Source organism: Lycium barbarum, chromosome 2, assembly GCF_019175385.1.
Source record: "Lycium barbarum isolate Lr01 chromosome 2, ASM1917538v2, whole genome shotgun sequence".
NCBI lineage: Eukaryota > Viridiplantae > Streptophyta > Magnoliopsida > Solanales > Solanaceae > Lycium > Lycium barbarum.
The window spans coordinates 126,774,667-126,796,969 of record NC_083338.1 but is presented as its reverse complement, the minus strand read 5'-3'; the positions used below and the strand labels follow the sequence as shown (position 1 = coordinate 126,796,969).

The 22,303-nt window shown below is 36.5% G+C and overlaps 1 protein-coding gene and 1 long non-coding RNA gene across 2 annotated transcripts; both read left to right on the top strand.

Moving 5' to 3' along the window:
* Window positions 1–2,432: 2,432 nt before the first annotated feature.
* LOC132628879 (uncharacterized) lies at window positions 2,433–3,733 on the top strand. The gene is made up of 2 exons (XM_060344633.1): window positions 2,433–3,217; window positions 3,259–3,733. The coding sequence occupies exons 1-2, from the start codon at window positions 2,433–2,435 to the stop codon at window positions 3,731–3,733; spliced, it is 1,260 nt and encodes a 419-aa protein (XP_060200616.1).
* Window positions 3,734–14,278: 10,545 nt separating this feature from the next.
* LOC132622032 (uncharacterized) lies at window positions 14,279–16,821 on the top strand. Its single transcript, XR_009575800.1, has 3 exons — window positions 14,279–14,675; window positions 15,327–16,259; window positions 16,367–16,821. It is a non-coding gene; the product is annotated as an uncharacterized LOC132622032 (long non-coding RNA).
* The last annotated feature ends 5,482 nt before the right edge of the window (window positions 16,822–22,303 follow it).

The following is a 22,303-nucleotide window of genomic DNA, read 5'->3' as shown; positions in this document are numbered from 1 at the left end:
TCTTTTCCTTTTCCTAATCAACTGTAACTTCTTCGCTTCTCTTAATTCGAGTCCCGCTATTCCTCTTCTTTGTACCCCGTATCCGTAGCACAGATCTAGAAAGCAAGTTAAGGAAGAACAAGGTGGAGCATAAGCACAACGAATGCCTCTCTTATCAATGGTCCATAAAACACACTACCATCAGAGAGTAAGTCATCCTCTTTTCCTTTTCCTTAGTCAATCACCACCAACACACTAACTTCATTTGCAAAAAAAAAAAAAAAAAGTTCAATTAAAGCATAACAAAGTTTCAAACTCATGCTCTCTTCTCTCTCTTCCAAAACAATCAAATAAAAACCCTAAACCTAAACGTTCATGGCCACTGCGGCCGGCGGCCAGCCACCTCCACCGTTGGCTGGTTTGCCCTTTACTTTACCAAACACTACACCAGACAGTACACCAGCCCTTAACTATGCACAGGTTTTACACCAATCACGTATTTGCATGGGGAACCTACGATTGCGTGGACAAAGAAGGAGTTGATGGATTCGCGCGACGTCAAAATTTAAAATATGCTGTAATAGCGAAATTCTCATATAGTCGTCCTAATTTACACGAATTGCAAAATATCCTTCCAATTCAATTGGGGATAAAAGGCCGATGCACTATGGGATTTTTAGAAGAGAGGCACATATTGGTTCGGTTATCATTAATGGAGGACTATGCAGCACTTACATCAGGTGCTTTTGAATTACAACTCAGAGGAAGAGTATATCTAGTACGGTTTCTTATATGGGATCCATGGTTTAATCCGGAGGAGGAAACAACAATTGCAGTAGCATGGATCTCTTTCCCTGGATTACCTACCAATCTCTTTGATAAAGAATCGATGTTCTCAGTGGCTCAGGCAGTGGGCACACCATTGGTGGTTAATAAAGCTACCAAAAACCAAACTAGACCAAGTTGTGCTCGTGTGAAAGTGGAAGTTAATTTATTAAAGGAGTTGCCAAAGAGAATACATATAAGTTGTGTAGATGAGGAGACTAGGGAGATAAAGTCGAAATGGCAAAGAATACAATACGATTATCTTCCCAAATATTGCACAAATTGTAAATTACAAGGACATGATGTGAATGGTTGTTGGGTTGTTCATCCAGAAGTTAGGCCCAAAAAAGAAGATCCAAAGGCAGATACTACAAATGTTCCTGAAAACCCAAAGCAGCAGCAAAATAAGGATCAGCAAGTCATTCAAAAGCAAAACAATGAGCATAAGAAGGAGACTAATCATAAGCAAAATAAGGAGCACAAAAAGGAGCATGATAAAACTGTTAAGTTTGTTCCAAATGGGAAAAATTCAAACAATCAGGGAAGCAATGCTAAGATGGAATGGAATGTGGTACAAAACAAGAAGAAGAAAATCTTGAATAAGGAGGAGGTGCAAAGAATTAATAATCAACAAAACAATTCTGGTGAGAACATAAAAAAGCAGCAGATTAATACAGTCAACAACTTTGAGGCACTTACCACAGAGGAAGAGGATCAATCCATTGAAATAGTTCCTGGACAAGAAGAGAAGAGGACAGAGACTGCAAAACAATGGGTGGAAGCCTCATTTGGTAAGATCCAAGAATCTGCAGTAGAAGTAACTAGTCAGTCAGGAGAGGGGAGTAGTTCAAATAGTAAAAAGGGTACCAAAGAGGACAACGAGGAAGACAGTAGCACTAATGAGACAATCAGCAACAAAGAAATCAATGAGGAAATTAGCAGCAATAAGATACAACAGCTGGAGAATATGGGGCAGAAATTCCAAAATGATGATAAGAGGAAGAACAATGACAAGGATAATTCTCAGACACAACATATTCAGAAAGAAATAATCAGTGCTCCACCTAAAGATGCAATGGAAACAATGATGGCAGAAAATAACCACGAGAAGGAGAAAGTAATACACGATGTTGATCTGAATGAAGTTTTGGACAAACCCCCTGATGATAGTTGTGATCTGGCAGTTGGTGAGATAGAGGGTGTTGAAAATATAAGTGAAAATAATCATGCACCACCTGAAAAGAAAACAGAAAGGTTGTCATCAAATGAAGAAATGGTGGAGAACTTACTACAGACTGCCACTGAACACAACAACAACGAGGAACAATTGGGCAAAGTGGAAGGTACAAAGGAGATAAATCAACTGGTAATATCCAAAGGTACAGTAAAACCTCACCTGCAAAAGAGAAACACAACAACATTGATATTGGTGATGATGATGAGGTAGAAGATCATGTCACAACAATTGATATACAGCAGGCCATGAAGAAAGGAGACATATCACCAAGGCACCTATTAAAAAACAAAAAGGAGGCAAACAAGAAACAGACAAGGGAAAAAAGTGTACCCCCAACAAATATAGAGGGTGTACAAACAAGGAAAACTGCTTCTAAATCTAAATGTTCTCAATGAATAGTGCACTTATATGGAATATTAGATCTGTTAACACTCAGCAAGCTTTTGAAAGAGTGGTGATGTTACACAGACAGAAGAAGTTCAATTTTATTGCATTAATGGAACCTTTTCAGCATATCAGGCATATTGAGATGTACAAATTATGGGTGGGAATGAAAATTGCATGGCATAATATTAATGGAAAGATCTGGTTATTTATAGAAGAAGGATACCAGGTGGAGCTTCAGCTAGATACTGACCAGCTTTTATCCATGAAGTTGACATGTTTAGATGGAGGACAGGAGATCACTATAAGCATGATATATGCTAGCACAGATAGAGCAACAAGGATGACATTGTGGAATGATTTATACCATATATCTTGTAACATTAACTCGCCTTGGCTTGTTGGAGGGGATTTTAATGTGATAGTAGATAAATGTGAGAAATTTGGAGGGCTTGAAGTTCCATTTGTGGAAGTAGAAGACTTCAATCAATGTATTAATATATGTCAGCTTTCAGATTTGGGTTTCAAGGGCAGCATGTATACTTGGTGGAATGGGAGATCAGATGAGCAATGTATTTTCAAGAGGCTGGACAGGTGTCTTGCTAATCAAGGGTTTCAGGAGTTATATCCTAATTGTGAAGTTGAACACCTTATCAAACAAGAATCTGACCATTCTCCTTTACTAATCACTTGTAAGGAGGACAGTAGAGCAATTAAGAAATCTTTCAGATTTTTAAATTTCTGGACTGAGCATCCTTCTTTCCTAGATGTTGTGAGAAATAATTGGACAGGGTATTATGGTTCTGATCTGATCCTTTCTGTATTTTTCATAGCAAGCTAAAGAAATTGGGTAAAGTATTGTCTAAATGGAGTAGAGATACATTTGGGGATATTTTCAGGCAGATAGCTACATTAGAAGAAGTGGTTAAAGTTTATGAACAAGAGTTTGAAGAGAGTCCTACCAGTGCTAATGGGGAAAGGTTGCAGAAAGGACAAGCAGATCTCATTAGATTCAATGCTATAGAGGAGCAATTCTGGAAACAAAAATCTGGTATGCAATGGTTTATGGATGGAGACACAAACACAAAATTTTTCCATGCACATGTGCAAGGAAAGAGGAAGAAATTGCAAATTACTAGAATTCAAAACCAGAATAAAGTGTGGTTGGATAGAGAAGAGGATATTTCCAGGGAAGCTATTAATTTCTTTCAGAATCAGTTCACAGCTGAAACTGAAGCTACTGATTTTTGCACTTCTAAAGCATATTCCAAAAATGATAACAGAAGACCAAAACAGAGAGATTCATGAGTTTCTTGGGGAGAATGAGATAAAAAATGCAGTATTTGGTTTAAATTCTAACAGTGCAGGGGGTCCAGATAGGTATACCGGAAAATTCTTTCAGGCAGCATGGAATATTATTGCTAAGGATATCAATTGTATGGTGCATTCATTCTTCTGTGGGCATGAGCTTCCAAGGTATGTTACTAGCACTAACCTGGTGTTACTGCCTTAGAAAAAGGAGGTGGTCACATGTTCTGATCTAAGACCAATTAGCCTTAGCAATTTTATTAATAAAGTGTTCTCCAGAATTATTCATGAGAGATTGGTGAAATTACTTCCACAACTAATTTCACCCCTCAGCAGACAGGATTTGTGAAAGGTAGAAGCATTGTGGAAAATATCATTCCTGTACAAGAAATAGTTCATAAGATAAGAATATTCATGAGATAAGAATAAGGGGTAAACCAGCCAATATAGTTATTAAACTGGATATGGCAAAGGCATATGATAGAGTGTCCTGGCTTTTTATAGCAAAAGTGTTTAGGAAAATGGGGTTTGGAGAAATGTTGATAGACATGGTATATAGGATTCTCTCAAATAATTGGTACTCAATTTTGATCAATGGACAGGCCCAGGGTTTCTTTAAATCCTCAAGAGGAGTGAAGCAAGGGGATCCTCTACCTCCTACTTTATTCATCTTAGCAGCAGAATGTATGACAAGAGCATTAAATAGTCTTCATAAGAAGGAAGGGTATATAGGATATGGAATGCCAAAATGGAGTCCATATATTAATCATTTGGCATATTCAGATGATACTATTATTTTCACTTCTACACAACCCCAAACTTTGAAGCTTGTCATGGACACCTTGGCAGAGTATGAGAAGATTAGTGGCCAAAAGATTAACAAAGAAAAGAGTGTTGTGTATTTGCATCAGTCAGTCTCACAAACATTGTCCAACAGTGTTGTTGATTGTACCAGTATTCCCATAAAAGAGTTCCCTTTTATTTATCTTGGAGTACCTATTTATCATGGGAGGAGAAGAATTGACCACTTTAAGGAGATAACTCAGAAGATCCAGAATAGGTTAAATTCTTGGACCGGGAAACTATTGTCAATTGGGGGAAGAGCTACTCTTATTAATCACATTCTTCAGAGTATGCCTATCCACTTACTATCAGCCTGTGATCCTCCTTCTGGGGTTTTTGCTGAAATACATAGGCTATTTGCTAAGTTTTTCTGGAGTAATTCTGTGGGAAGTTCAAGCAAACACTGGGTTTCTTGGACAGAATTATGTCATCCTAAGGAAGAGGGTGGAATGGGATTTAGGTGCTTACAGGATATGTCTAAAGCTTTGTTTGCCAAGCTATGGTGGAACTTTAGAACAAAGCAATCTCTGTGGAGAACTTACATGAGTAACAAATACTTGAAGAAGAATAATGCAGTCTTAGCACCATGGAAAAGAGGAACATATGTGTGGAAAAAAAATGCTACAGTGTAGGGATGCTATTGATCAGGATATTTGGTGGGAATTGAAACAAGGAAACTCTTATTTCTGGTTAGATAATTGGACTGGAAAAGGAGCCTTAGTTCATAATATGCCTCCTAATTACACTTGTGATTTTGCTGTAGTATTAGTTAAAGAAGTACAGGAGGGAGGAAGATGGAAGGAGGAGAAGATAAGGGAATTGGTACCTAATGAGTTTGCTAATCACATTTTACAGTATGTTAAGCCACGTACTGGAGAGGAGCAAGTAGATAAAGCATACTGGAAAAGGGACACAAGAGGTACTTTCTCTGTAAGTTCTGCATATCAGGTGGTGAGACAAAGAAGAGATCCTAATAAACTATATGATTACATGTGGATCAAGGGGTTACCTATAAAGATAAGTTTCTTTATATGGAAGCTCTAGAAATCCAAGTTGCCACTTGATGATACTTTGAAAAAGTGGGGTTTCCAATTTGCGTCCAAATGCAGTTGTTGTGAGATAACCCATGAGGAGACTATAGCACATGTATTCTTAAATTCTAATATGGCTCAAGTAATCTGGAAATACTTTTCTGGTCCTGCTGGTTTCAATATAACAGGTATGCAATTATCTCAGGTGATATCCACAAGGTGGGAGGCAACAGTGAATCAACATATCAGGAAAATATACCAAATTGTACCAGCAATTATAGTGTGGGAATTATACAAGAAGAGGAGCAAAATACTACATGGAGGAAAAGTGTCTTTTTATAAGCTGAAATACCAGATTATGCATACTTTAACCCTGTTCATGAAAACTAGAAGGAAAAACTTTAGGTATTCTCCTTATAGTTGGTTTGATCTGATTAAGGCCTTGCATGCATATTCCCCACATATAAAGATGATTCAAATTCAATGGAAACCTCCAGACACAGGGTGGATAAAGTGCAACACTGATGGGGCATCTAGAGGAAATCCAGGCAAAAGTTCATGGAGTTATTGTATAAGAAATTCAGAGAGAAACCTGATCTATACTCAAGCACAAGAGATGAAAGATGGCATTTATTCCAATACTCAAGCTGAAGCTATTTTACAAGCTCTTAAGTATATGGATAGGATGAATAATCCTCAAATGGTTGTGGAGACTGACTCTCTGTTGATGAAGAATATAACAGAGAAGAAATGGAATTGTCCTTGGCAAATCATTAATATAATGGAGGACATATGGAGAATCATGGGAAGAAGAACAATTGTGATCACGCATGTCTTCAGAGAGGGTAACAAACTTGCAGATTTTTTTGCTAACTTGGCTTTGGATAGAGGAGAGTACATTGCTAATAACTTCATCGAAATGGAAACTTGGGGAAGGAAATTGATTAACAGTGATAAGAGTAGTATTCCTTACCTAAGGATCAGATATTGCAAGAGATAGTGTACAGACCGGAGAATACAAAGTATCAAAAGGAAGGATAAAGGGAGGAGAACAGGAAACAGGATCAAACTTCTCAAATGAATAAGGGAATGGAGGTCCATTTTTAATCTAACATGTGTGTTCGTTTTGCAGGTTTCATCTCTATGGTTTTTCCCCTATTGATTATTCATTGTGTGGTATTAGCACCCTGGGGTGTTCATTCTATTGGACAGAAAATGATGGAAAAACCTCACAACACATTTTCAAGGAGTAAAGAAAGGGCCAAACAAGAAACACCAGCCAAGATACAGCAGCACAACAATCTCAACATTGCATATTCAGGAAACCCAGAAATACAAAAATCAACAAATTACAAGTATCTCGCAAAGGGTACTTTTGGAATAAAAATCAACAATTCACAAGCAGCTCAAATGAAGAAGACGGATGGTCAATACCGAAAAATACAAAGCAATAAGCAGAGGGATAGAAGCGATTTTTGAAGATACACACTTTCAATCAAAAAAATATGGAAGAAAAGTGCAATCACAATAGCAGAAGTGAAGAACAAGAAACAAACCTTAGATTGATTCACCACAAGGCCTTACAAAGTTACAGATCCACATCTCGAATCACCGGCGGCGATGATAATCACAAATGGAAACAATGGGTCATCTCGACGTTTGCACCTGTGGACCGGTCAAATAGTAGATCTAGCTAGCTTTCTTATTTTGCTTTTCTCTTTCTTATTTGCAGACACTATCTGGTTTTGTTTAGTTCCTTTTTTATTATTAATAAAATAGTCACTAGGTGACAAAAAGCCTAGTGACCTTTAAAAAAAAATAACAAAGTTTCAACTTTGTAAAAACGAATTACTCCAATTAACAGAGCAGAAGAATCTGCCCATCGGCCTCACTGCTTCAAACCAAAAATTTAAGGTTTTCTGTTCAGTTACAGTCAAGGCAAAAAAGAAATCATGAGAGGAGAAGAAGTTTACGGTCTGTGAGAAATATACAAAGATACACAACTTCAGACTTGGTTGGTGTTTGATTTCATGTATCTATATATGAAACTGCTGCCTTTCTATTAATTTGGTATTAGTAATGTGTCAAATACTCAAATTCATGACTATATATCTGATTTCTTCCTTCTCAAAATACACTACCATCTCCTAATTTCCCTCTTCTATTTTTCCTTCACCACTAACCACTTTCTTAGAAAATTTCTCAACCTACTGATATATGGTATACATTTCTGGTCGAAAACTCCTCTAATACTTATATTTTTTGTGGCTTCTTATGTACTGCAGTTTCATTGCTTTCACGTTGCAACTGTTCCTTTAGGCGTATTGTTCTTCTTCCACATTATTCTCGTTTGTTTCATATACTCACTCCTTTCCTGATTTTTCAGTTGTTGATGTCCATGTTTCATTTGAGTTTTTTACTTATTTTTCTCTGTCATATGATGTAAAAAAATAATTGTTAAATAGGGATTTCCCGCCAGCAGTCTTCTCTTCCTATCACTTCACTTTGTTCCAGAAATCTGATCCGTTATTCATTTAAGTATTTTTTTTAACAGTTTAACATTGTGTATATTTTTGTGCACAAAAGAGTAATTTATATCTATTTAAAGGCAAACCGAAAATTTAAGAGTTTTTGTGTTCTTCTGTAGGGTTTTGAAATTGAAATTCGATAATATCAATATCTAACTTCTTAACTACTTTGTGAGTATCATATTCAAGTTTAACTTTTTGTTTTGAATGATTTAATTTCGTGAACAGCAAGAGAAATCTTGATTCTTCATCTGATGTTCTTTAAGCTTTTTTCCCTCACTCCTTTTTTACCCTTTTTGCTTCTTGTGTCTTGTTTATGGTATGAATCATAATGAAAGAAAAGGTTGCTAGAGTTTTGCACCGAGAAAAAGGCCCGAACCATGGCCTACACTACACTCGGTGCCTAACTGCATGTGACCGAGCGAACTCATAGGCTGGCTGAATCAACATGTGATATCAAAACGTGCAATAATAAGGAAATAAGACTAACACATGTTGATCTACTAAAAGTCTGACTGAAAATATATTAAATGTGGAATTACTGGATTAAGTCTGAAACATATGAATAAATAGCCAACAAGTCTAAAACATAAGAGTTTGCTAATATCTAACTGACTAGACTATATATATGAAGCCTCTAAAGATAACTGTCTAAATGTTGTGAAGACTACAGCAGGATAACGCCCCGGAGGAACTGGGGCTCGCCAATAGCTGATACGAGCAAATCCTAGCTAGCAGGATCGTCTACCTGTCTAACGTTTCCTGCATCGCGAGATGCAGGCCCCCAAGCAATAAAAGGGACATCAGTATATTTGGATTGTACTGGTATATAAAGCAACTGATAGAAAGAAATATAAGTACTGAAACTGAAACTGAACTAAACAGGAAAGCAAGAATCTGAAGTAATCCCTGTTCTGAATAAAGAATCACCTGTATAACTGTAAGTATAAACTGTGTCCTAGGACCAAAATAATATGCATAAACTGTGGCCTAGGGCTCAAAAATACAAATACAAGTGTTCAACATTAAACAATTTACAAGACCGAGACTGGCTATAGCTGATATCATGATAACTATTTCTGATTATGGAACTTAAACAAATAACTGATTATATACTTACTGAGACTCATGTGTTGTCAATGCACAAGTCTATAATGATTACATACTGAGTTTATGATATTCAAAATGATCACCATGAACGAATTATGAAACTATAACCCTAAAAGATAGCAGTCAATTATTCAAGAAACTAAGGCTAAACTGTATTTTGAGATAAATTATTGAGAAGCATGTAGAATGAGGTGTAGGGAGAATCATAAACATTCCCTAACGTAGATAGCTAGCCTCATATATCTTAGGTGTTTCACAATCCACAATAAAAGTCAGAACTTTGAGAAGAATCCCAAAAGCTTGTGTCTCAAACCTTGAATATGGGTTTTCTTGAAAATCCTAGGTTAAGAACAATGATTCCCTAATTAGGTTAGATGAACACATGATTAAATCCACTTGGAATAGGTTAGGATAGCTTATCTTAGTGTTCTTGATGGTGGAAGAGGAGAGCAGGTCGTTCTAGGGTTTACAGACTTGTAAAAATAAAAATTAGAACTGAAATCAGGTATTTATAGGTTCTGTTGCGCATTGATTTCTACGGACTGAATTACGGTCAATAAGTTTTTGACAGTAATTTTTAATGTCTCAAAACAGAATGCCCAGTTAAACACCTCTCCAATTACGGTCGCGAATTATGGTCCATAACTCGAATTACGGTCCATAATTCCTGACTGTAATTTTCATATCAAAACCAGTGACCAAATTAATAATTACAGACTGAATTATGGTTCGTTATTCAAATTACGGCCCGTAATTCTAGGCGTAAAATTTCATCTGCTGAACTGAAGTAAAATTCCATCTCCAACATTCTTTATCTAATTTTTCTAAGTCTAAAATCATGGTCAAAGCTTAAGTTAAAGGTCTGAGGTGTTACAACAATTTTTCTTCAATAAGTTGACGAGGGATTTCACGAAAACTGGCTAGAAGTAATACTACGACGCAAATACGTGGCACCTTTCTAACACACCAAATTCTTAATTTGGCTCTTTTTTTTACCATGAGTAATATTTTGTAACAGTCCAACTGGTGGATCGAGCGGTCACCCACGCTAACCCCTGTAACGATCTGTTTGGTCGTTATAGCCTTTTCGGCATTTTTGCTTTTTTTGAGCTTGGTTAGCTCACTTTTGACCAGAGGGAACAGTTGGCATGCTTCCCGAGGTGTCTAGATCTGATTCGGGAAAATTTTTGTGAAATATGGGCTTAAAGTGAAAACGAGTTGACCCAAAGTTGACTTTTGGGTAAACAGACCTTTTTCAAAAATCCGTTGATTCCGAGAGGTTCGGATGGTCGTTTAGAACTTGTGTGTATCTAGCTCGATTCCTAATGCACTCGTATGCATTTTGGGACTTAGGTTGGGAAATTGGAATTAAGGTATCGGGGATTGACTCGGTCAACGAGACCTCTGTTGGGAATTCCGAGGCCACGAGCGCGTTTGTAGCATATTTTTATGTGTGTCTATGTATGCGGTATGTGAGCAGATGGCCTCGGGAATTAGTCAGAAAATCGAATTGGAATGTGAAACTTGGTGTAAATTTCTGGTGTCCGGTGCCCGCTTTGGCGGCACCAGCACCGCCGCAGCGGTACCGCTGAAGCGGTCACCCTGCCGCTAGAGCGGTCCAAGCCAATTGGGCTTGACCACTGAAGCGGTAAAGGGACCGCTTGAGCGGTCACAGCATCGCTAAAGCGAGTGACGGGCAGTGAGTATGTTTAATGAAGTGTTAAAAGCCCTTAGTGTATCATGTAATACCATTACGCAATAGAGCTCTTGTAATTGTTCTTGGAGAATTTTGGTAGGGATTCCTAGTGGTAAGTTCTCCTAATCCTCTTGCTAATTCACTTCTCCCAATCATCATAGATTTCTCTTTCCTTAGTAATGGAAAATAAAAGTGAAGTTAATGAATGTTCTATCTAGGCTTGTAAATGATGAAATTGATGGATTTTATGCTAGATTTTGATGAATCTAAGATTGTTAATCATATATCTTACATTATTAGTGTTGAATTCTTGAATCAAAGAGTTAGGATTTATACCCAAAATTGGGGGTTTTGCTTGAATTTTGAAATTGGGGGAATCTTTGAGTTAATTTAGCAATTAGTTGTTGGGTTGCGATCAACTAATGCCTAATTTGATGTCTTACTCCCGAATTTCCCGTTTTGACCTTGTGGGCCCCGTTTCCCCAAATTTTAGGGTTGGTTTTGACCTAAATTGAATGATAGCAATATTAGTATCGTTCTTCATGATTTCTAACTTAGATCTCGAATACGCCTAGATTTTATTGATCTTGAGGCTCAGTGGAAGGGGAAGGAGAAGGAGTAATGTGTCGGTGTTTGCTCTTTGGCCATCCAGGTAGGTTATGGCTTACCCTTGGTTAGACTTCGTATAGCGGAGCATATATTTAGGTTATATTGTTGGAGAAAGCATGTAAACCTTCGGGTATGAAGTTGGGTTGGATATTGTCTTAGGTTGGGCCTTATTGCGTGATTGGGGCTAGCCACCCCGTTGTGTTGTGATTTGATTGATCTGTTATACTAGCTTGATGCCACGTGCTGTTAATAGATATTGGGAACTGTTGTTACATCTTGATTGTGATATGGTGGTATTTTAGTTTGACGTTGATACGAGCATAGATTTCTTTATGACCTGTGTAGTTGTTGATAGTATTGTTGGCGTACCCATGTTGGTACTTATGACATTGATATATTGTTGGCGTACCCATATTGGTATTTGTGACATTGATATATTGTTGGCATACCCATGCTGGTACTTGTGATATTAAGATTATTCTTGATGTTGACACGTGCATTTCACTCATTCTCATTATTCATGACATAATGTTGAACACGGTTGGAACTTGGTGAAACATAGTGATGGGCTTGGCTCGGTTTTAAATGAGAGTGATGTGAGAGTCTGATATTCGATGTTAGTTTCGGAATCGTGAATTGAGTGAGTGCATGGACTCCGCGGGTCCCCCAGAGTGGTGCCGGTGAGAACCCCCCGTGGGAAAAAATCCGGGGTCTCGTCTATCTGTTGGACAAAGATCCAGGACGAGTGGCACTTAGACTGCGCGAGTCACCTTGGGTTGTGCTACCGAGATGTCAATATTTTCGTCCGGAGTACATGTGTACACAAAATTTGCATGGCATTGCATTGCATGCATACATTATTGCATTGCATTGCATCACGACTTACATTGAGATAATTGGTGTTGTACTTGTGATGTTGGTTTCAGATTTGATATATTGAGGCTTGGTACATTTGGGATTAGATGCTCTACTTAGGCAATGACGTGTACTTGGCTTCGATTATGTTTGGCTTATACATGTTGGTTTATCTGCCTATCTTGCTTTATTGTCTGAATTATGTTTTCTATGCTTAGTCGGCCGATGATACCTACCAGTACCGATGTTTTGTATTGACCTGCACTTGCTGCATTCCTTCATGAATGCAGAGTATCAGGATGGGTCTGCTTCTATCTCTCATGGCTGATTGACGTCATCAGCATTGTTGCGAGTTTCCAGGGTGACCACGAGGCGTTCGCTGCCTTGAAGACTCTTCCTATTTTATGTCTTACTATTTCCACACTGAGACATAGACAGATTTATGTAATATTATTCCAGACTTGTATATTTTTCATTAGATGCTCTTGTATGGCTTAGACAAGACCCTGGGGGTATTTTTCCTTATTCCGCACTAGTCTATTATACATCATTGTGAGGCTTACGTAATTATTCTTTTCCGCTTGATTAGTCTATTTATTTATTACTTACTTATCGTTGGGTTGAGGTTTCGCTTACCGAGGTGGGAAAGGTAAGTGTCCGCACAGCTTAGCCAAAATGGGTCGTGACAACCCCCCTGGTGGGTGAACCATTCCCTCTACTTAATCTTTTTTTAGTTATCACATGCGGAAGATAAATAACACAACAGTCTCAATATGTAAATAAATGTCATGTCCCAAATTGGAGAATACGTGGGCACCTACACTTTTCCCACTTGGTAGGCGAACCCATCCCTTTATCAACATTCAAACACAATTGAATAACCCAACCCACATAAATATCTACCAAATCTGAAATAGATAAGTAAATAAGTGCGAAAATATTACATCGATCCCAAAATCTGGTCTAGGTCGTAGAAGAGTCACTACCTAATTAAAAGTTTGAATACATAGTCTCAAAATGAAATACTGTCTCAAAAATTTATGTACATCTCAGTAATATTTATGTCTGGTACATCTGTGTATGGCTTTTAATTTACTACCTTTGTTATAAAAAGGAATAATGAACATTTATTTTGTCTTTGACTATAACAATTTCCAATATTTAATACTCTAAAAATCCTTAGATTAGCTTTAAAGTTTCACAGAAACTGATGCGTTAATTTATTAATTAAAAATATCAAATAACTATAATTTATTAATGAAAACTTATGGTAGGGAAAGCATAAATTAAGGTTAGAACGAATATATTGTACATCTATGCCATTGTATATTGCAGAATTACCATAAGGAGATTCTAGCAAGAATTTCACTATGAAATATAAATTTATTTTATTAATTTTCATCAAAAAAAGTTATGGAATTTCAAGTTTGAAATTTAAAATAACAATTAAATGGCATGACCCAACAAGAGGAGATAGTACTTTATAACTTAATGTTGAATTTAATTATTTGTCACACAAATTATCCATCATTTAGTCTTAAACTCGTAAATTAATAATTAATATCTAGATATTTTATTATTTTGTAAAAGAGTATTGAAATATATTTTAATATTTCTAATAGCATAACTTTTGAATTTCATCCTAATTTTACATCCTTTAATTACACTGAATAATCATGAATAGTTGTTTGGCTATGGCGTAGCCCTGGCATAACATCATCAGTATAATAAGATAGACAAATTATTAGTAATAATTTTCTTTCATTTTGAATATGTAAGTCATTTATAATTTATTAATTGCAATATTTATAGTATAGAAATTTGTCTTTTTTTTATTTTTTTTTATCTATTCTTTTGGGCCAAGATTATCTTAAATATACTTAGTTAGATGAAGTTTCAGTTGTGTATATAAAAGGTTTAATTTTTAAAATTAGGTGATCTAGCTGTAACTACGGCATCGTACAGGGTTGTTTAGTGTAGTTTAACCAAAAATAAAAAGATAACTTGAGTATTTATCTTAAAATTGGGAGCAAATTAGTATTTAAGAAAATTTGTACTAACTCTTAGAAAACCCTAATCCTTTTCCTCCCCTATATATAATGATGCTTTTACCAATTCTTCTCATTCTCAACTCAACCTCCTGCGGCTAAGATGAAAGGAGCTCACAACAATGAAGAAAAGAATGACGATGATGATGATGAAACCAGTTTCCAACATGAATCCTCCTCATGGATTCTTCAGATCCATCAAATCAATGAATCACCGAGTTTGTAAGTTTTTCTGTTCACTTTGTTTTCTCATTTGATGATGTGATGATGTAATGTTCATTTATGCCTTTGTGTTTGAGTGAATTGTCTCTTGCAAATTCTCCATTTCTTCTCTTCACATCATTTTTTATTTGATTCTTAATCCTTAAAATTCTGATATTAAAAAGATCAAATATAAACACCCTGGTCCATATTTGAATTGTCGTATCAGATTTAATATATGTTAAATTTTGATTTTGAAGTGAAACTAAACAATTTTAAATTGATTATTTTTTAGATCCAAAAGGTTTTCTTTCTCTTTTCACCTCAAATAAAGTGGTCAGTTGAGCATTAAATGAAGGGGATGGTTTCCTTAATCCCAATCTGATTGTAAAGAGTGGTTCGTAAATCTTAGTACCATAAATTTAACCACTGCAATTTTTGGTAAAATATTTATTTTTAAGCCAACCCTATCTTAAGCAGTTGTAAACTTCAAACAAGTATCTTTGAATCATAAGAATCTAGTTGAAAATACTTGTAATTTTGATAAAAAAAAAATCACAAAATACTTGTGCTAGTTTTGAACATAATTAATTACCCATCAGTTAATGCTTAGGTAAACATGTCCAAAATTATAAATTCATTCGCAAGTGATAAAGCGTATAAGTTCTCCAGGTGACATGGTCGAGTTGCTGGCTTAGAAGATGCAATTTTTCCCTATCGAGAGAGACCTTTTGCGATCCTGGAATTCGAGTATTTCTCTTGGAATGTACATCCAAATGAAGCATTTGATAGAAGAACTTCATTATCCTTTGAACCTCAGAAAATGGGATATGTTTATACCTAAAATCTGCATCTCACCCTGCTCCTGCTCTTGTAAGATTCCCAAAATAAGCAACAACTTCGTTATCTTGATCAGAGTCTTTCTTCCATTCGGGAGTTTGGGGACAAAAATAATGATCAGGATTCGATGAGAAATAGAAGTCATTTAACGTTTCCACATACTTCGGTCTGTAAATTCCAGGAGGGCGTGCTTGGGAAATATTGTTATTGCATCACTGACACTAAGTGACTAATTACATACGAGAAAATGTACAATCATGTAGCCAGTTCGGTTATGACCATGAGTGCAGTGGACAACAACATACTTACTTGCTTGAGATTCTTGAGATACATGGGAGTGCAATGTTACATCTCAAGAATCTCAAGCAAGTCGGATGTTGTTGTCCACTGCACTCATGGTCACAACCGAACTGGCTACATGATTGTATATTTTTTTGTATGTAATCAGTCACTTAGTGTCAATGAGGCAATAGCAATATTTGCTCAAGCACGCCCTTCTGGAATTTTTCACGCCCTCCTGGAATTTACAGACTGAAATATGTTGGAGCGTTATATGACTTTTATTTCCAATCAAAGCCTGAACATTATTTTTATCCCCAAACTCCCTAATGGAAGAAAGACTCTGATCAAGATGCATGGGAATTATATGTGTAATATGATCAAGATACCTGAGATTCACAGGAATCCAACATTGTACTCCTTGATTTTGAAGGAAGCCTTGAACATTCTTGTCTCAACCTCATTATTCTGGAGGGTTGTCAGCAGGTATGAACACATCCTTTAGCTCAAATTATATTTGTGCATGTGTGTTTCAAGATACACACAAGATAACATAGATTGTTCAACTGTTTGATACTTCCTCTTGTGTCCAGGTTACCAAATTTCTTAGTGCATGGTATTAATTGGGCATTGTGGATATTACTCTCATTGCCAGCTCTATCGTAATGCAATCCCCAGTATGTTGATTGATCGTCAAGCAATAGATCAAAATTCAACTTGTCAAAAGAAGAACAAAAAATAAAGTTATCGATATAGAATTGATCACAAGGATATATTAATTGAAGAAGGACCAGGACGAGAAGAAAAATGATAAACCAACTTTGATATGAAAGGAAAAGTTATCGAAAGGAAACAAATAGGACAACACTTTTTTGAAGTGGGAGATATGGGAAGAACAAAACAATTCAATGGCTTGTTAAATATTGTACAATGATTCAGATTTAGATAACTAGAAATAAATGATTTTTGTATAGGATAAGAGAGGCTTTTTCTGACAATTAGCTCCATGATGTAAACTGGTATTGTAATATGAATTTTCCATTTATTCTCTTAGTTGTTCTTAGTGAATTCGCACATGTAGTTCCATTTTTCAATAAATGCTTTACCATTTGTAGAGTCATTTCAATGTAGACGGTTGTTTTTGCACCTCATTACCTATTAAATTATATATCTAAACCTACTGTCATAAATGTTAAAATCAAGCTTAAGTAGTATTACAAAATAAACAATGAAAGACAGTTTTAAAAGAGAGCCGAGAAATTCTCTGTCCTCATTTATTTTGCGGCCTTATATATATATATATATATATATATATATATATATATATATATTTACTATTTTCTTCATCATTGTTTAATTTTTATGGCTATATATTTCCTCTTTTAATATTTCTTTATGAATTGATTCATCCAAACAAATAACAAATAAAGAGTAAATTCACACAACCAGTACAGCTGCACAAAAAGCAAAACGGTTAACTACATTAAATATCCTTGTACTATGACTTAGTTATGGATAGACCTCCTTTATATTAAAATCAAATACTTACACTCCCTATACTATGAAAACCCTACACTTAAAATCGCTATTAGATATTGGTCTTATTCGAAAGAGAATAACATAGATCTAGGTTATCGTCTTTTTCAACAGAGAGAATAGCATAGATCTAGGTCGTCGTCTTCTTCTTCTTCTTCTTCAACTTTATGTTGTATGTTTCTTCAATGACATATGACTGCATGTTGTATGTATAGATCTGAGTCGTCTTCTTCTTCTTTGTATGTATCTTCACTGTATGTTATTTTTGTGTGTGTGTGTGTGTGAGAGAGAGAGAGAGAGAATATGCTTTCTTCTTCTTCTTCTTCTTCTTCTTCTTCTTCTTCTTCTTCTTCTTCTTCTTCTTCTTCTTCGATTGTATGTTGTATGCATCTTCAATGAAGGACGACTGCATGTTGTATGTGTAGATTTATATCTTCAATGGAGGACGACTGTATGTCGTATGTATGTACAATTATCCTGCCATTTTTGTGTATTCACAAGACTGTGCATTGATACAGCCTGTTGAGCGCGAGCATACAACGTATCATGACTTTATGTGGCGTGATTGTATGCATCGATACATCAAAATGAGTGATACAACCTAGCGTGATTGTATCAAATACCATTGTCTGCATTGATAGAGAACTATAGTTATGTCTCGTAAATAGTCTCAAAACTATATTTGTTTATGAAATTTCCTTTCTTTTAATCTAGAATAAGTGGTCAATTCAACATTATATGAAGTGGATGAAAGCTAGTTACCCCCAATCTGACTGTAAAGAGTGATTCGTAGATATTATTATCAATTTTAAGAACTACTGTATTTGGTAAAATTTATTTTTTAAACCATCCCTATCTTAAGCAGTTGTAAACTTCAAACAACAATCTTTGGATTATAGAACCTAGATGGAAATGCTTTTGCTTTAATTTTTCTTTTTTTGACAATATACTTGTGCTATTCCAAAAAAAAATTACATGTCAATAAATGCTTAGCTAAATAAGTCCAAAATTTTACATGCATTCACAAGTGATAAAGCATATAAGCAATAATCTGACTGAAGTAAAACCGATATTAATAAGGATTTGGTGATGTAATAATGCACAGTCAAATGAAGAACGCGATTGTGGAGTCTAATTCTCTATTAGTTGTTAATATTTTGAATAATTTGTCACCACTCAATTTCACTAAGTCGTGCAGGCACCTATCTTTTCCACCTCGGTAGGCGAACTCTTATTCCAACAATCATAAACATAAGTGAAGCGAAAATAGAAATAATGTAAGTCTCACAATAATAATATAAAGTGCAAAAAGTAGTAAAATACAACCCTAGTATCGTGGTCTAGTCATAAAAGAGCTCTACTAAACTATAAGCATGAATAATACATAAAAGTCTCAATTTATGTCCCGGGATAGGAAGTAAGACAATGCAATAAAGAGGAGTCTTCGGGCAGTGAACGTCATCATTGTCACGACCCTTTTTAGGACTGCGCGAGCACCTACCTTCCTACCTCGGTAGCTGAACCCTCTATTGAATAACACATTAATTAAATAAACACGAATCATTTAAACTAATAGATAATTAGAAGTAACAGCGGAACATCATAATATATTTAATAAACTCAAGATTTAACATGATTACAACAATTTAGTAATTACAGATTCGATCCAACTTCCCATGACCTGGTCTAGACATGTACAAGAGAAACTAATGATTCCAGATTTCCACTACATTCTAAGACTCAACCATCGTCCCGGAATGAAGTGGGACGAGGCCTTCCAGATAGGCACCGCGCATTCCGTATATGTCACAATCGACCACCTAAAACAATCTACACCCCAAAAAGAGTATAGCAAGTGTAATATCAGTACAATCCACGCGTACTGAGTAAGTATCATAGGTCGACAATGGTTAGAATCACATATCAGTAAAAGAATTCACAAACAACCATGATAGTAACTAAATCAAATCTTACGTCTATCTACCATGAATTATAACTTCAATACCCTTAAGTCATTAACTTCCTTCTAGCATTTCACAATACAATTTCATAAACGATTTCACCATTCATATATCGTTATAACATTCATTTTTAGTAATTAAATTAACTCATCATTATGACTCCTTTTATCCTACATCACTTAGAGACCAAACATGCAACTAGTCTTATGAACGATCTATGAGATAATTCAACAAGTACAACCAACAAATTTCAATCCAAATGCACGTCATTGCCTAAGTAGATCGTCTAAACCAAATTGTGCCAAGTCTCCATATGTGAAAACAACATCACAAGTAAAATACCAATTATTTAAATATAAGACACGAATACAATGATGTATGAATGCCATACATATGTTGTGTACACATGTGCTCTGGACGGAAATATCGACATCTCAGTAGCACAACCCAATGTGACTTGCGAAATCTAAGCGCCACCCATCCCGAATCTTTGCCCAACGGACAGGCGCGACTTCGGATCTTTTCCCGGGGGGGGGGGGTTCTCACCGGCACCATGCTGGGGGACCCACGAAGTCCATGCACTCACTCAATCAACGATTCCAGAACTAACATCAGATATCGGTCATCTCACGTCACTCCAGTAAAATCGAACCCAGCTCATCAAAGTGTTTAATCAAGCATCATCAGTATCTCAACAGTGTATCATGAAAATGAGAGTGCGTGCAGTGCATGTATCATCATCAATAATCATGCTCAATATCGGAAGTACCAACGATGGGTACACCAACAATATATCTGAATCACAAGTATCAACAGTGGGTACGCCAACGATATATTCGAATCATGAGTACCAACAGTGGGCACGCCAACAATATAACAGCCAAGATGGGACAACAGATGTCAGTAGCTACACATGGCATCAAGCCAACACAATAGAACAATCAATCACCACACAATAGTGTGACTAGTCCCAAACACACAATAAGTTAATCAATCAATATACATTATTACCACTTCCCTTAATCAGCCTATTAGCTTAGAATAAGTAATTTCACCTTCTACTCACAATCATTCGTCACAACTCAGTCTAGAACCCAATCACAATCGTTAGTACATTTTATCCATCCATTTATCAACTAAATTCACTATTAATGGCATAACACAATTAATCACATATTACGGAAGTCCTCATCGTGAGACATAGAAAACTAGGTATCACCCACTACTCCCAAGTCACATAAATCCACCGATACTCAAGAAAGCCAAATCAAGTACCCTAAAGAACCTACAGACCACAAGCCTGAACATACAAATCGCACACAACACCATCATAGGATTTCATCCTAAATCTCCAATTCCTACACATGCATTCTCCATTCCTTCTAATATATGAATATATGAAACTAACCGGAGTCTACCGAAAGGGAAGCCATAACCTACCTCATTGCCGAGCAGGTGCCACGAACATCCACTGATTTTTCAACTCGATCACCATATCGTAATTCGCACGAAGATCTTGGAGACAACCATGAGGCCCAAGAATAGAAATTACCATTCGAACCTTCATAAGAGATTTCAGATTAAAAGAAAGGTTTGGGATCTTGACCCACTTATAGATTCCATCTACAACGACACTAGGTGATTTACCAATTTTTAGGCTTATATTGGGGAAGACCCATTTCCAAGATCCATGAAAGAACTCATTTTCAAGAGGAAAGAAGGTAGGAATCTAGGTTATTAACGGAAGAAACATAAAAGATTACCTATTGGGAATCATGAGAAATATAATGCTAACCCAACATTTCTCCAACTATAGATACTTGTAATACCCATTAGATGGTTCTCTAAGTGAAGACTTTTTGGAGTGCTTCAGCAGTTGGTCTGCCGCTTCAACTCCAACACTGCAGCGGCTTGATGCTACCACAACATTCCACTTCAGCGGGAACATGGCCGCTAGAGCGAGGCGGCTATAGCGCTCAACTGAGCGCTGGAGCGGTCTAGCTAGGCCCTTGGATAGGATTTCGATGTTTGATTCCCTTTCGCACAAGGGTACCACTAGGCTAGATGTCTATCGAAAATACTTTAGCGAAAAGAAAAGTCCAAGATGACACGTTTACGGGTATTTCAGAATTTTTACAGTAACGACGAAACGGGTCGTTACAATCATGCTCACCCTGATTGGACTCAATAGCAAACTCGAAAATCAACAACGAGGAGATAATGTGAAACCTGGCAAGTACCCTACATCCATAGAAGAATGCAGCAAGTGTAGGTAAGTACAAACAACAAGTATTGGTAGGTATCATAAACCGACTAAGACTAGCTAATGTACATGAAGACAATAAAGTAAGAACAACACATAAACAGTAAAGGACAAGTCATTACTAGACAAGTATCCGCAATACTAATCACAACATATATTATAGCATCTTAGCCCAAATGTTCCAAGCTTTAGAATAATCACCCAAGACCAAACTATGACTACAATATCCCATCCCCATTTAGTCACATACAAGGATCCAACATGTAACGACCCTACCGGTCGTTATGAAAAATATAGGATCACCCCACCAAATAGAACCTTCATAAGGGTAGAATGAGCTAATAGAAACTCGATTATATAAGTCTAAGAACTGAAAACTTGACTTGTTTGTGATTGTTGTTTGATTGTGTTGAGTCCATCGAAGGGTGACGCATGAAATTAGAACTCCATTAGGAATTTCGAGGCCACGGGTGAGTTCGTATGGTATTTTTATGTCTGTATGCATGTTTAGTTTGTGTTTGTGAGGCCTCGGATGAAATGTTGGGTGGCAGAGTTAAAAAACTGTGAAATTAGCGAGCTCATTGATTCAGTGGTATCGCTGCGGCCGAAGTATTACTGTTGCGGCCAGCTTCTCGCTGCAGCGGCCAGCTTCTCGCTGCAGCGGTCAGTCAAAATTTGTTGTGTCCATTTTGGCGGGCACTGGACCGCTATGGCGATGTCATTATAGCAGGATCAAGCCCGCCATGGTGAAGGTCAGGTTTAGTTCGGTC

Excerpts from the sequence above, each read along its gene's own strand:
- LOC132628879 (XM_060344633.1), top strand. The coding sequence starts at position 2,433 with ATGAATAGTGCACTTATATGGAATATTAGATCTGTTAACACTCAGCAA. Across the intron at positions 3,218-3,258 it reads GTGAGAAATAATTGGACAGG|CAAGCTAAAGAAATTGGGTA; the intron begins GTATTATGGTTC and ends TATTTTTCATAG.